This window comes from Rhinoraja longicauda, chromosome 29 (assembly GCF_053455715.1).
Source record: "Rhinoraja longicauda isolate Sanriku21f chromosome 29, sRhiLon1.1, whole genome shotgun sequence".
Taxonomy (NCBI): domain Eukaryota; kingdom Metazoa; phylum Chordata; class Chondrichthyes; order Rajiformes; family Arhynchobatidae; genus Rhinoraja; species Rhinoraja longicauda.
The window spans coordinates 8436332-8450046 of NC_135981.1; the positions used below are offsets into that span (position 1 = coordinate 8436332).

At 44.6% G+C, this 13715-nt stretch overlaps 1 protein-coding gene across 1 annotated transcript in view; it reads left to right on the forward strand.

Annotated features, from left to right (window-relative positions):
* The window catches only part of LOC144607516 (uncharacterized), an 88479-nt gene that overhangs the window by 72276 nt on the left and 2488 nt on the right, over nt 1-13715 (forward strand). The window contains exons 22-27 of the mRNA XM_078424412.1: nt 261-310; nt 2304-2432; nt 3891-3938; nt 5894-5956; nt 8255-8452; nt 13053-13168. Coding sequence (XP_078280538.1) covers nt 261-310; nt 2304-2432; nt 3891-3938; nt 5894-5956; nt 8255-8452; nt 13053-13168 — 604 coding nt within the window. The remainder of the gene's footprint in view (nt 1-260; nt 311-2303; nt 2433-3890; nt 3939-5893; nt 5957-8254; nt 8453-13052; nt 13169-13715) is intronic.

The window sequence follows — 13715 nt, forward strand, 5'->3', positions numbered from 1 at the left end:
ATTAAGTTTTTGACGTCTTCCTAGCCAATGAACAACTTGGTGAAAGATTAAGTTGTTAATGTGTGATGACTCTCAGAGAGATGTGTTATATGTTCCATGTAAGATTACATGAATAATATATAACAGTAAAACAATTCCCACTGAAATTTTATTCCTTAAACAATTCCAGCAATGGAATGCTAACTCTTAATGGAACTGGACACCACAACCCCTTTTTATGATTCCCAGTTATAATTAGATACTTTTGTGTTTTATTATAGATTCCGAAGGTCCCCAAATCAATAAGAATCCATTTGACAGCAGCTTAAAGGTGAGCCAACAAAAACAGTCAATATCGAGGGTTCAGGTCATCTTCTATAGACAATCATAAATAAAAAGGAACTCAGCCTGATTACTGCGATCACAAAAGATAAAAGCACGTGGCAATGAGGTGTTTGTGTATTTCTTAACTGCAGAAATGTTGGAAAATGCAACTAATTAGTGGGAGAGTCTAGAACTAGAGGCCATAGCCTCTGAATTAAAGGACGTTCTTTTAGGAAGGAGATGGGGAGGAATTTCTTTAGTCAGAGGGTGGTGAATCTGTGGAATTCTTTGACACAGAAGGCTGTTGAGGCCAAGTCAGTGGATATTTTTAAGGCGTAGATAGATAGATTCTTGATTAGTGCGGGTGTCAGAGGTTATGGGGAGAAGGCAGGAGAATGGGGTTAGGAGGGAGAGCTAGATCAGCCATGATTGAATGGTGGAGTAGACAATGGGCCGAATGGCCTAATTCTACTCCTATTCCTTATGACCTTAAATACTCTACCCGCTGCACCATTACACAGTGGCTGCAGGCACCTGGGTTCGATCCTGACCTCGGCTGCTGTCTGTGTGGAGTTTACTCATTCTCCCTGTGACTGCGTTGTATTGCTCCAAGTTCTCGGGTTTCCACCGATACCCCAAAGCCGTGTGGGTTTGTAGGTTAATTGGTCTCTGTAGGTTATCCCCAGTGTAATGGGAGTGGACGCAAAAGTATGAATGTTAAATGGGATGGTTGCCATGGAAACGGTGGGCCGATGGGCCTATTTCCATGTTGTCCCTTTCATAAATTGAAAGGGCACGGTGGCGCAGCGGTAGAGTTGCTGCCTTACAACGAATACAGCGCTGGAGACCCGGGTTCGATCCTGACTACGGGCGCCGTCTGTATGGAGTTTGTACGTTCTCCCCGTGACCTGCGTGGGTTTTCTCCGAGATCTTCGGTTTCCTCCCACACTCCAAAAACGTACAGGTGTGTAGGTTAATTGGCTTGGTAAATGTAAATAATTGTCCCTAGTGGGTATAGGATAGTGTTAATGTGCGGGGATCGCTGGTCGGCGCGGACCCGGTGGGCCGAAAGGGCCTGTTTCCGCGCTGTATCTCTGAACCAAACTAAACTTTAAAAAATCATGTTGATAGGTTCAAGGAGCAGAATTAGGCCATTTGGCCCATCAGGCTTATTTAACGCTCATTTAATTTATTAATGCAACATCCATGAGACAAAGTGCTGGAGTAACTCAGCGGGTCAGGCGGCATCTCTGGAGAAAAAGGATGGCTGATGTTTCGGGTCGGGACCCTTCTGTCTTGTTGAGTTGATGGGTTTGAGCGGGGTGGGGGAGTAATGTCAGAGTAGCCTGGGTCCAATGCACTTTGTGGTTGGCACAGACTGTGGCAGGCGGTGGGGTGCTGGAATATTCATGGACTGGGATTGCAAGCTCATCAGGCTGCTTTACTCTGACAGTTGTCACTGTTCTTGGCCACCACTGTTAGAGATGTAGCAAGCAGGTAAGTTGAGAGTGTGCCATTGTGCTCCTGGCATGTGTCCTCTGGACGGTGGGAAGGCTTTGGAGACCCAGAATGTAAGTCGATCACCTTCGCAGCTTGCTCTCTGAAACTTTCCGTTCTGGTGGCATGTTGACAAGCCCTGCTGGAGGCAGAGAATGAGATGGAGAGATGACACTGTGATGGACCAGGCAGAGTTGATGCCTCCCCCCCACATCACAGCATCCATTCACTGTGAAGTATTGATACTGGAGGATAGGCCACTTGGCCAATCTCTTGGGGAGTGCCAACCGTCCATGGATGTGAGCACTGCCAGGAGCCAATATTTTCAGGAGAGGAGGGAATATTGGAAAACAACGAAAATCATACGATCCTCAAAACAAAGCCTGCCCCTTGTCTTCACTTTGGTGCAAACAAAAATCCACTCGTGATCAATCTTTCTGCAATGTTGACAGCTCTGCCAGTGGTGCTCCAGAGTCATCCTAATGTGTTCTTTGCTGTAACAGAGCCATGTATTTAAAAATGTTGAACTGATGCTGAAGGCTGCTTCCATGATACCAGAGGGATCCCTGGTCTATGTAACAGAAGGCAGTAAAGTCTTCATTCGACTGCTGAATGGCTGGAGCAAGCTTTGTGTGAGTACCTTTATGTCCACAAAAACTACACCAAGAACAGGTAGACCTGCATTTTTGTATAGCACCTTCTGGACTTTAATCATAACATTGGCACTTGTAGTCAGAACATGGTAGGGTGGCATGGTAGGGTAAGGGTGCTGTCTTACAGCGCTTACAACGCCAGAGACCCGGGATCGATCCTGACTACGGGCGCTGTCTGTACAAAGTTTGTACATTCTCCCTGTGACCGTGTGGGTTTTCTCCGAGATCTTCGGTTTCCTCCCACACTCCAAAGATGTACAGCTTTGTATGCTAATTGGCTTGGTTTAGATGTAAATTGTCCCTAGTGTGTGTAGGATAGTGTTAATGTGTGGGGGTTGCTGGTCGGTGCGGACTTGGTGGGCCGAAGGGCCTGTTTCCGCGTTGTATCTCTAAACCAAACCAGTTGTCACATTAGTCATCTGTGTATAATTATCTTTGTTATCAAAATTCTGATAAAAGATTGAGGGAATATTTTATTAAACCATTAAAATGCCATCAAATTATATACGTACATATTAACGATATACTGCTTAGCACAATTCCACAAATAATAATTAAGAAAGAATGTACTTAAATACCATCAAGGACTACTCAAGTAAATAATGGCTGCATCATGGAAAATAATTTGTTTCTAGAATGATATAATAAATAAATTGAAAGTAGTTTCACTGACAAGAGGGACAGGAAATAAAAGACAAAAAATTACTGGGATATTAATAAAAAGATGAAATGAGATACCTTTTACATCGCACGTTATTCTTACCTGGAAGCTAATGGTAGAAAGGGTGTGGAATATGATTCAATGGTTAATTGAAAAATATTTAGTTTATAGGTAATGTATAGGTTTGTGGCCAGACGTGCAGGCTTGAAGGTTAATTGGCTTCATAAATTGTCCCTGGTCTATGGGATAGAACGAGTATCCGGGTGATTGTTGGTCAGTGCGGACTCGGTGGGCCGAAGGGCTTGTTTCCACGCTGTATCTCTAAACCAAAATAAAATAAACTAACCGAAACTAAAATATGGTGCAGATAGAAAAGGTGCAAAGGTGCACAACAAGGGCTGGGAATACATCCCGTGGCTTGTGGAATGTTCTCGGGTCGGATAACAGCGGGAAGAAGCTGTCCTTGAATCTAGTGGGACATGCTTTCAAGCTTCTGTATCTTCTACCTTATGGAAGAGGGGAGACGAGGGATGGACTCGGGAGTGGGAGGTCATTGGTTACGTTGACTACTTTCCCAAGGCAGCATGAAGGGTAGATAAAGATACAATGTGGGGGGAGATTGATTAACATGATGTGTTGGGTGGTGTCTATGTGACCCGGTGATGTAACAAATGTACTCACCATGACTTGCAATTGTGCAGCGAAAATAAAATCAGCTAAGTCTTGTCACTGTATTTGGACACATCTCTTTAATATATTTCTGGTCTCCCTGACAGCTTGAAGACTTCTTTCCTGGCATAGCTTCTGATGAACCTGCAGTCCCAGTAAGTACGCGACACTCCAGCTATAGATAGCATTGATCGTTCTATAAATGTCCGTATAATCATCTGACCTTTAAGCAGTAAATGAGTCAGGTGAGCCATTTTCCACAAGTAAAATCTGTCAGTGTCAACTTGTTTCATTTCCCCCACCGTGTGTGGTAGTTAAAAGGGGAAGCCAATAGGCAACCGAATGGTCAACCTCAAACACTAACCTCAACTGCCACAACACTAACCTCGACGTGAACCGTGGACTGTCTTTGGTTGCATTAATGAATTTGGGCTTTTTTGCACTAGGATTGGGGCTATTAATTTATTGAATTTAATGAATACAGTAAAACCTAATTCCCCATCACAAGTATGAAGGAGATATCACTTCCCTCTGGAAGGCGACTCCAGATTGTCAAAGCCGCCACAGCCAGACATAAAAACAGCTTTTTTTCCGTTAGTAGTATCTCTACTCAATAACCAAAAGTCTGTAGCCTGCATTTGCTCTGGTATTGTATTTCATTCACATGTTGAAACCATAATGTTTTATCCTTAATGTTTTAATGTTTTATGCTTTGTTCCTAATTGTTTACTGTATGTTCGTGTTGTTACTTGCGTGCGGAGCACCAAGGCACATTCCTCGTATGTGTACATACTTGGCCAATAAACCTATTCAATTCAATTCAAATTTAATTCACAATTGCAGTTCTCTGTACAAAAAAAAAAGACACAAAGTGCTGGAGTAATTCAAGGGGTCAGATAGCATCTCTGGAGGGAATGGATAGGTGGTGCTTCAGGTTGAGACCCTCAGAATCAGTCCTGACCCAAAGTGCCACCTCTCTATGTTCTCCAGAGATGCTGCCGGATCCGATAAGGTACTTCAGCTCTTTGTGGCTTTTTTTGTAAACCACTACACTTTATTCCCTTTATCCTGTGTGTGTGCACAGTGGACGACTTGAATGTAATCGTGTGAAGTCTTTCCACTGACTGGAATGCACGCAACAAAAGCTTTTCACTGTACCTCGGTACACGTGGCAATAAATTATACTAAACCAAATGGCACGGTGGCACAGCGGTAGAGTTGCTGCCTTACAGCGAATGTAGCGCCGGAGACTCAGGTTTGATCCTGACTACGGGTGCCGTCTGTACGGAGTTTGTACGTTCTCCCCGTGACCTACGTGGGTTTTCTCCGAGATCTTCGGTTTCCTCCCACACTCCAAAGACGTGCAGGTATGTAGGTTAATTGGCTGGGCAAATGTAAAAATTGTCCCTAGTGGGTGTAGGATAGTGTTAGTGTGCGGGGATCGCTGGGCGGCGCGGATCCGGTGGGCCGAAGGGCCTGTTTCTGCGCTGTATCTCTAAATCTAAATATATATATTTTTTAATCTAAACTAAAAAAAACTGTTACATTGAGCTGTTACATGAACTGTTGAGACACAACGCAGTACAACAGCTACTAAAGTTCAACAGCTTGTATCATGTGTTTTCTGAGTCAATGTGCTTGTGATGCTCCTACAAGTAAGATTTCCATTGCACCTGTACCTTGCCATATGTGTGCAGATGGCAATAAACTCGACTTGACTTTAGTTAAAGTTGCCTTGAGAAGGTTCAGTCAATTGTTTGGTTTTATCTTATGGTCCCAGTAATGAGCTCCCTCACTCAATTCCAACCTTGCGATCCTGATAAGCCTTTCATCCTATGTCTCTTTTCTTTCTAAGTAGATTTCTTCATTAAATTGCCAGAGATGTGGGATATGTTTCAATTACACTCGCCGTCTGTGAAGTGTTGATGTAACTTTTTTTTCCCCTCTCCGTTGTTTATACTGCTTTGTATAATTGTGACTTTTTGTGCGCTTGTTCTAAAACCTCTTAAACGAGGTCCTTGGGAGGGTGCAATGCAGGAAAAGTCTGGTTCCTTATTTTCAGCAAGGGGCCCTAATCAGTCACATGCATGTTTTTTTTTCCTGTAACTAGGTTGAAGTGGCTGATATCGCTCCCAGTCCAATACCAAGTAACATCGTCCACCGAGGGTCAGTGGTAAGTTGTTCCTCCCTCAACTGAGTTGCAACATCTCCTCCCCTCTTCTCCCCTCTCCCATCAGGCAAAAGGCATAGGAGTTTGAAAACGCACACCTCCAGATTCAGGGACAGTTTCTTCCCAGCTGTTATCATCCCACCACAACTGGAGAGCATTGCTGAACTATCACCTACCTCACTAGTGACCCCCGGACTAATCCTTGATCGGACTTTTCTGGCTTTACCTTGCACTAAATGTTATTCTCTTATTGTGTATCCATACACTGTAAATGTAACATTAAACTAAACGGGACTGAGCTGAACATGTCTTGAAAATGGACGACATTAAATTAAAGATCTGCAGGTGCTGATTTATCAAGGAAAATGCTGGAGTAACTCAGCGGGCTAGGCAGCATCCCAGAGATACTGTTTGACCCGTTGAGTTACTCCAACATTTTGTGTCTTTCCTTGGTAAGGCAGCATCTGCAGTTCTTTGTTTCGACGTTTTGACTGCCCCACTGCGAAATCTCCTCAAGGTATGCCTACTTTGAAGAGGATCTCCTCCACACTCTGAACTAGGGTCCCAATCCAAAACATCACCTATCCATGTTCCTCAGGGCTGTTGACTGACCCATTGAGTTACTCCAGCATTTTATATCTTTCCTCCGACATTAAATTAAAATGAATACTAATGAATGTAGTGATTTAGAGAGCGTCTTTTAAGCATTTATTTCACAAGTCCCCTGAGTGTCATAAACGTTTCTGAAATTATTCACAATTTTAATTGAAGCAAATAAACACATTGATATGAAACTTATTCAACTTCTCACGGTATAAACAATGTTATTAATAGCGTTTGTTACCAAACGTATTGTTAGCTCTTTCCCACTTCCCAGAATTGTTGTTAGATTAATAGCCAAGCTGGGTTTTTTTTCTCTCTGAGTGATTTTGTTAATGTATTTGTTTGATTAGATATTTTTAGAAATGAATTACACAGGGACTGGTAGGGCCCTGAAGAGTGTTGTAGAACAGAGGGATCTAGGAGAGCAGATAGTTTCTTGAAAGTTCCGTAACAGGGAGATAGGGTAGTAAATAAGGATTTTGGTATATTGACCTTCATCAGTCAGTGAATTAACTATAGAATATAGACACAAAGTGCTGGAGTAACTCAGAGGCTCAGGCAGCATCTCTGGAGATAAAGGATGGGTGACGCTTTCGATCTGGACCCTTCTTCAGACCCGACCCAAAACATCACCCATTCTTTCTCTACAGAGATGTTGCTTGACCCGCTGAGTTACTCCAGCACATTGTGTCTATCTGCGGTGTATATACCAGCATCTGCGGTTCCCCTCTACACATTTTGAGCAGAGAAGTTGCAATGGTATGTTACAGTTGTACAAGACATTGGTGATGCTGCTGGTGGAGTATTGTATTCAGATTTGGTCACCCTACTATAAGAAGGATGTCATTGGGCTGCAAAAGAATGCAGAGATTTATGAGGATGTTGCCAGGACTTGAAGGCTAGAGCAATTGAGAGAGGTTGGGTAGGCTAGTGTTTTATTCCTTGGATCGCAGGAGGCTAAGAGGTGATCTTATAGAATCGTATATGATCTCATACAGGGTGAATGCAAAGAGTATATCACCCAGCAAAGGGGAATCAGGAAACAGAGGAGATAGGTTGAAGGTGAGAGAGGAAACATTTAATCAGTTCCTTTTCACAGAGGGTTGTGGTTTATGGAATGAGCTGCCAGAGGACTTGGCTGAGACAGGTACAATTACAACCGTTAAAATATATTTGGACAGGTTCATGGATAGGAACTGTTTAGAGGGATATGGTACAAATGCAGGCAAATAGGGACTTGCTCGGATGAGGCAACTTGGCTGTCATGGACAAGCTGTGGTGAAGGGCCTGTTTCCATATTGTATGACTCTGTGAAGCCTGGGTTTTGGTTTAGCAGGTAGCAATGATTTGGAATGGATTGTACAGAAGGATGATGGAGACAGATTCAATAGTAATTTTCAAAACTTTTGGGTACCTGCATAAAAAACAACGTTTTGGGGGGACTGTGTGGAAAAAAAACGCCAGTTGGGAAAAAAACAAAGGAGTGGGACAAGTCGAGCCAGCATTAGCTTGATGGGCCGATTGGCCACCATTTGCACTGGATCCTCCTAACTATAGGGCTTCTTGCTGTTTAAAGATATTCTCAGTAAGGAGATCTTACATTGGTGAAAATGCACCATTTAGAAACCGCAGTAGAAAGACCAGAGCTGGGAACTCAGACTCGATCCGGCTCACTTCTTATTTGTGATGCACTTTCAGCTTCATCTGGTGGCTCTCAACACCCCTGTCACGGGTGAAATAGCCGGCATCCATGGAGCCGATCTCCAGTGTTTCCAGGAGGCTCAGGAGGCCGGACTGCAGGGGACGTTCCGAGCTTTCCTCACCTCAAGAACCCAGGACTTGATTTCCATTGTGAGGAGATCGGAGAGGGCGTCCGTGCCAGTGGCAAACCTCAAGGTAAGTGCCTGTAACACGAGGGATGTGGACACAAGGGATGTGGACTGCACCAATGTGATTCCACCGTTGCCATTTACACCACCTCTGGACCCAAGACACTGCAGATGCTGGAATCTGTAGCAAAGAACAAACTTCCCCATTCCTTTTCTCCAGAGATGCTGCCTGACCGACTGAGTTACTCCAGCATTTTGTGTCTATCTTTGCTGAAGGAACTCAGCGGGTCAGACAGCATCTGAGGAGGGTCTGACAAGCTCGGTTCCACCAGCAGTTCTTTGCTTCTCCAGACCCATCTTTACTTGTACCATTACCATTCCCCTGTTGTTGTTTACTCTTATACCTTTTAACAATCCCGCTTTATCACATCCTTTCCCCATTATCACTTCTCTTCCCCATTTATCCTCGCATCTGAACAGTTGTAGGAGTGGCCACTTCCCACAAGTCCCTTGAACTAAACACACAACATGGTGGGGGCATCATGTTGAGCCTCATTTCTAACATTCATTTCTCTTGACTTCTGTGAAACTGAATGTCAGAAGGCAAAGCAGAATTGCATCAATATTGCATGTTCAGTCAAGTTACCATAAACACCTTCCAAGGACCTAAACAGTCTTTCCAGGTGAGACAGAGGTTCACCTGCACCTCCTCCAACCTCATCTACTGTATCCGCTGCTCTAGATGTCAACTTCTTTACATCGGCGAAACCAAACGTAGGCTCGGCGATCGTTTCGCTCAACACCTTCGCTCAGTCCGCCTTAACCAACCTGATCTCCCGGTGGCTGAGCACTTCAACTCCCCCTCCCACTCCCAGTCTGACCTTTCTGTCATGGGCCTCCTCCAGTGCCATAGTGAGGCCCACCGGAAATTGGAGGAACAGCACCTCATATTTCGCTTGGGTAGCTTGCAGCCCAACGGTATGAACATTGACTTCTCCAACTTTAGATAGTTCCTCTGTCCCTCTCTTCCCCTCCCCCTTACCAGTTCTCCCTCTATCTTCCTGTCTCCACCTATATCCTTCCTTTGTTCTGCCCCCCTGTCATCAGTCTGAAGAAGGGTCTCGACCCGAAACGTCACCCATTCCTTCTCTCCTGAGATGCTGCCTGACCTGCTGAGTTAGACAATAGACAATAGACAATAGACAATAGGTGCAGGAGTAGGCCATTCAGCCCTTCGAGCCAGCACCGCCATTCAATGCGATCATGGCTGATCACTCTCAATCAGTACCCCGTTCCTGCCTTCTCCCCATACCCCCTCACTCCGCTATCCTTAAGAGCTCTATCCAGCTCTCTCTTGAAAGCATCCAACGAACTGGCCTCCACTGCCTTCTGAGGCAGAGAATTCCACACCTTCACCACCCTCTGACTGAAAAAGTTCTTCCTCATCTCCGTTCTAAATGGCCTACCCCTTATTCTTAAACTGTGGCCCCTTGTTCTGGACTCCCCCAACATTGGGAACATGTTATCTGCCTCTAATGTGTCCAATCCCCTAATTATCTTATATGTTTCAATAAGATCCCCCCTCATCCTTCTAAATTCCAGTGTATACAAGCCCAATCGCTCCAGCCTTTCAACATACGACAGTCCCGCCATTCCGGGAATTAATCTAGTGAACCTACGCTGCACGCCCTCCATAGCAAGAATATCCTTCCTCAAATTTGGAGACCAAAACTGCACACAGTACTCCAGGTGCGGTCTCACCAGGGCCCGGTACAACTGTAGAAGGACCTCTTTGCTCCTATACTCAACTCCTCTTGTTACGAAGGCCAACATTCCATTGGCTTTCTTCACTGCCTGCTGAACCTGCATGCTTCCTTTCATTGACTGATGCACTAGGACACCCAGATCTCGTTGAACTCCCCCTCCTCCTAACTTGACACCATTCAGATAATAATCTGCCTTTCTATTCTTACTTCCAAAGTGAATAACCTCACACTTATCTACATTAAACTGCATCTGCCATGTATCCGCCCACTCACACAACCTGTCCAAGTCACCCTGCAGCCTTATTGCATCTTCCTCACAATTCACACTACCCCCCAACTTAGTATCATCTGCAAATTTGCTAATGGTACTTTTAATCCCTTCGTCTAAGTCATTAATGTATATCGTAAATAGCTGGGGTCCCAGCACCGAACCTTGCGGTACCCCACTGGTTACTGCCTGCCATTCCGAAAGGGACCCATTTATCCCCACTCTTTGCTTTCTGTCTGTCAACCAATTTTCTATCCATGTCAGTACCCTACCCCCAATACCATGTGCCCTAATTTTGCCCACTAATCTCCTATGTGGGACCTTGTCGAAGGCTTTCTGAAAGTCGAGGTACACCACATCCACTGACTCTCCCTTGTCAATTTTCCTAGTTACATCCTCAAAAAATTCCAGTAGATTTGTCAAGCATGATTTCCCCTTCGTAAATCCATGCTGACTCGGAATGATCCCGTTACTGCTATCCAAATGCTCAGCAATTTCGTCTTTTATAATTGACTCCAGCATCTTCCCCACCACTGATGTCAGACTAACTGGTCTATAATTACCCGTTTTCTCTCTCCCTCCTTTCTTAAAAAGTGGGATAACATTTGCTATCCTCCAATCCACAGGAACTGATCCTGAATCTATAAAACATTGAAAAATGATCTCCAATGCTTCCACTATTTCTAGAGCCACCTCCTTAAGAACTCTGGGATGCAGACCATCAGGCCCTGGGGATTTATCAGCCTTCAGTCCCATCAGTCTACCCAAAACCATTTCCTGCCTAATGTGGATTTCCTTCAGTTCCTCCATCACCCCTAGGTTCTCCGGCCCCTAGAACATTTGGGAGATTGTGTGTATCTTCCTCAGTGAAGACAGATCCAAAGTAACGGTTTAACTCGTCTGCCATTTCTTTGTCCCCCATAATAAATTCCCCTGCTTCTGTCTTCAAGGGACCCACATTTGCCTTGACTATTTTTTTCCTCTTCACGTACCTAAAAAAACTTTTGCTATCCTCCTTTATATTATTGGCTAGTTTACCCTCGTACCTCATCTTTTCTCCCCGTATTGCCTTTTTAGTTAACTTTTGTTGCTCCTTAAAAGAGTCCCAATCCTCTGTCTTCCCACTCTTCTTTGCTATGTTATACTTCCTCTCCTTAATTTTTATGCTGTCCCTGACTTCCCTTGTCAGCCACAGGTGTCTCTTACTCCCCTTAGAGTCTTTCCACCTCTTTGGAATAAATTGATCCTGCAACCTCTGCATTATTCCCAGGAATACCTGCCATTGCTGTTCTACCGTCTTCCCTGCTAGGGCCTCCTTCCAGTCAATTTTGGCCAGCTCCTGCCTCATGCCTCTGTAATCCCCTTTGCTATACTGTAATACCGACACTTCCGATTTTCCCTTCTGCCTTTCCATTTGCAGAGTAAAACTTATCATGTTGTGATCACTGCCTCCTAATGGCTCTTTTACCTCTAGTCCCCTTATCAGATCAGGATCATTACACAGCATTTTGTGAATAAACACCTTTATATTCTATTAGATATCAAAGATTTTCTCTTTCTAATTAAAAATGATCAAATTAAAGTTACTTTGGCTCTCCCCTGATGCAACCTGACTTGCTGAGTATTTCCAATTGTTACCATTTTACCTACATACCATTAGGAAATAGATCCAAAGGCTGTAAATTCTACATGAATGCAATTTGCCTCCATTGTAGATGAGGAGTTAATCAGTGTGGCACAGCGGTAAAGTTGTTGCCTTACAGCACCAGAGACCCAGGTTCGATCCTGACTACCAGTGCTGTCTGTACGGAGTTTGTACGTTCTCCCCGTGGCTGCGTGGGTTTTCTCCTTGCGCTCTGGTTTCCTCCCACACTCCAAAGACTTGCAGGTTGTAGGTTAATTGGCTTCTGTAAATTGCCCCTAGTTTGTAGGATACAAAACTGGGATAACATAGAGCTAGAGTACGGGTGATGATTGATTGGTGCGGACACAATGAGCCGAAGGGCCTGTTTCCACGCTGTACCTCCAAACTAAACTGACTAAATAAACTAAACCAAACGACATCAGAACTGTGTGCTAGGATGAGAATGAATTCTGGATCAACATCCTGCTCATGAAATAGAAGAGTTTTCCAAAGAAATATTACATTAAAAATGAATGGTTTGCTCTGACATTTCACTATAAATTTTGCACCCAATTATAGTTTGAGACATAGAGTCATGTAGCGCAGAAACAGGGCCATTGGCCCAATTGGTCCATGCCGACCAAGATGCTCCATCTAAGTATCCCACTTGCCCGTGTTTGGCCCACACCCCTGTAAACCATTTCTACCCAAAGGTAGACACAAAGTACTCGAGTAACTCAGCGGGTCAGGCGGCATCTCTGGAGAAACAGGATGAGTGATGTTTCAGGTCGGGGCCCTTCTTCAGACTAACCAGCATCTACAATTCCTTTCTACACATTTTATCTACCAAATTCCATTACTACAGTATTTTGTTTTGTCCTGTGTGTCTTACTTCAGGTAGTTTATTTCTCCTTTGCATTCTTTCTTTCTGCCTTTCTCCTTGAAATATCATTTGTATTTATCCCAATACTGTTGTAAAATCATGTTGTGAACCTCTCCTCTCTGTCAGGGTGAAGTACTTTTTTACAACTGGAACAGTCTCTTCACTGGTTCGGGAGCACATTTCAACCCCAAAGTGCCTATTTATTCATTCAGAGGTCAGAATGTCATGACTGATGCTTCATGGTGAGTACCCATGGGGGGGAATTGGGCAAATCTTTTTTTTCAATCTCTTACCTCGACGGAGATGCGTTTTTTTCTCCGTATACTATCTCCGTCCCCTTCTGCGGCCTAACATCGAGGAGTCGGCGGCCTTTCCCTGGGGACCGGCCCGGCGCTTCAAGCCGCGGGCGCGGCGCGGAATTTAACTTTGCGGAGCTGCGATCCTTTGCCGAGAATCGACTGTGGAGAGCTCCAACCGCAGGGCCTGGCGACTTTAACACCGAGAAGCCCGCGGTCTCTGGTAAGAAGAGGCCGACTCGGGAGTGCCGTGCTGCGGAGAGTGTTTCAACCGTCCCGACGCGAGGGGTTCGGACATCGGACTGTCGGCAGCGGCGACTGCGGATGGTTCAACAGCCCCGACCGCGGGTGAACAAAGAGGAAGATGGTTGAACTTTATTACCTTCCATCACAGTGAGGAATGTGGAATCCGCTATGGTGGATGTTTACGTTAAATTTTACTTTATGCGGCTGTGTGTCTTGTTGCTTTTCACTTAGTATGGCTGTATGGTAA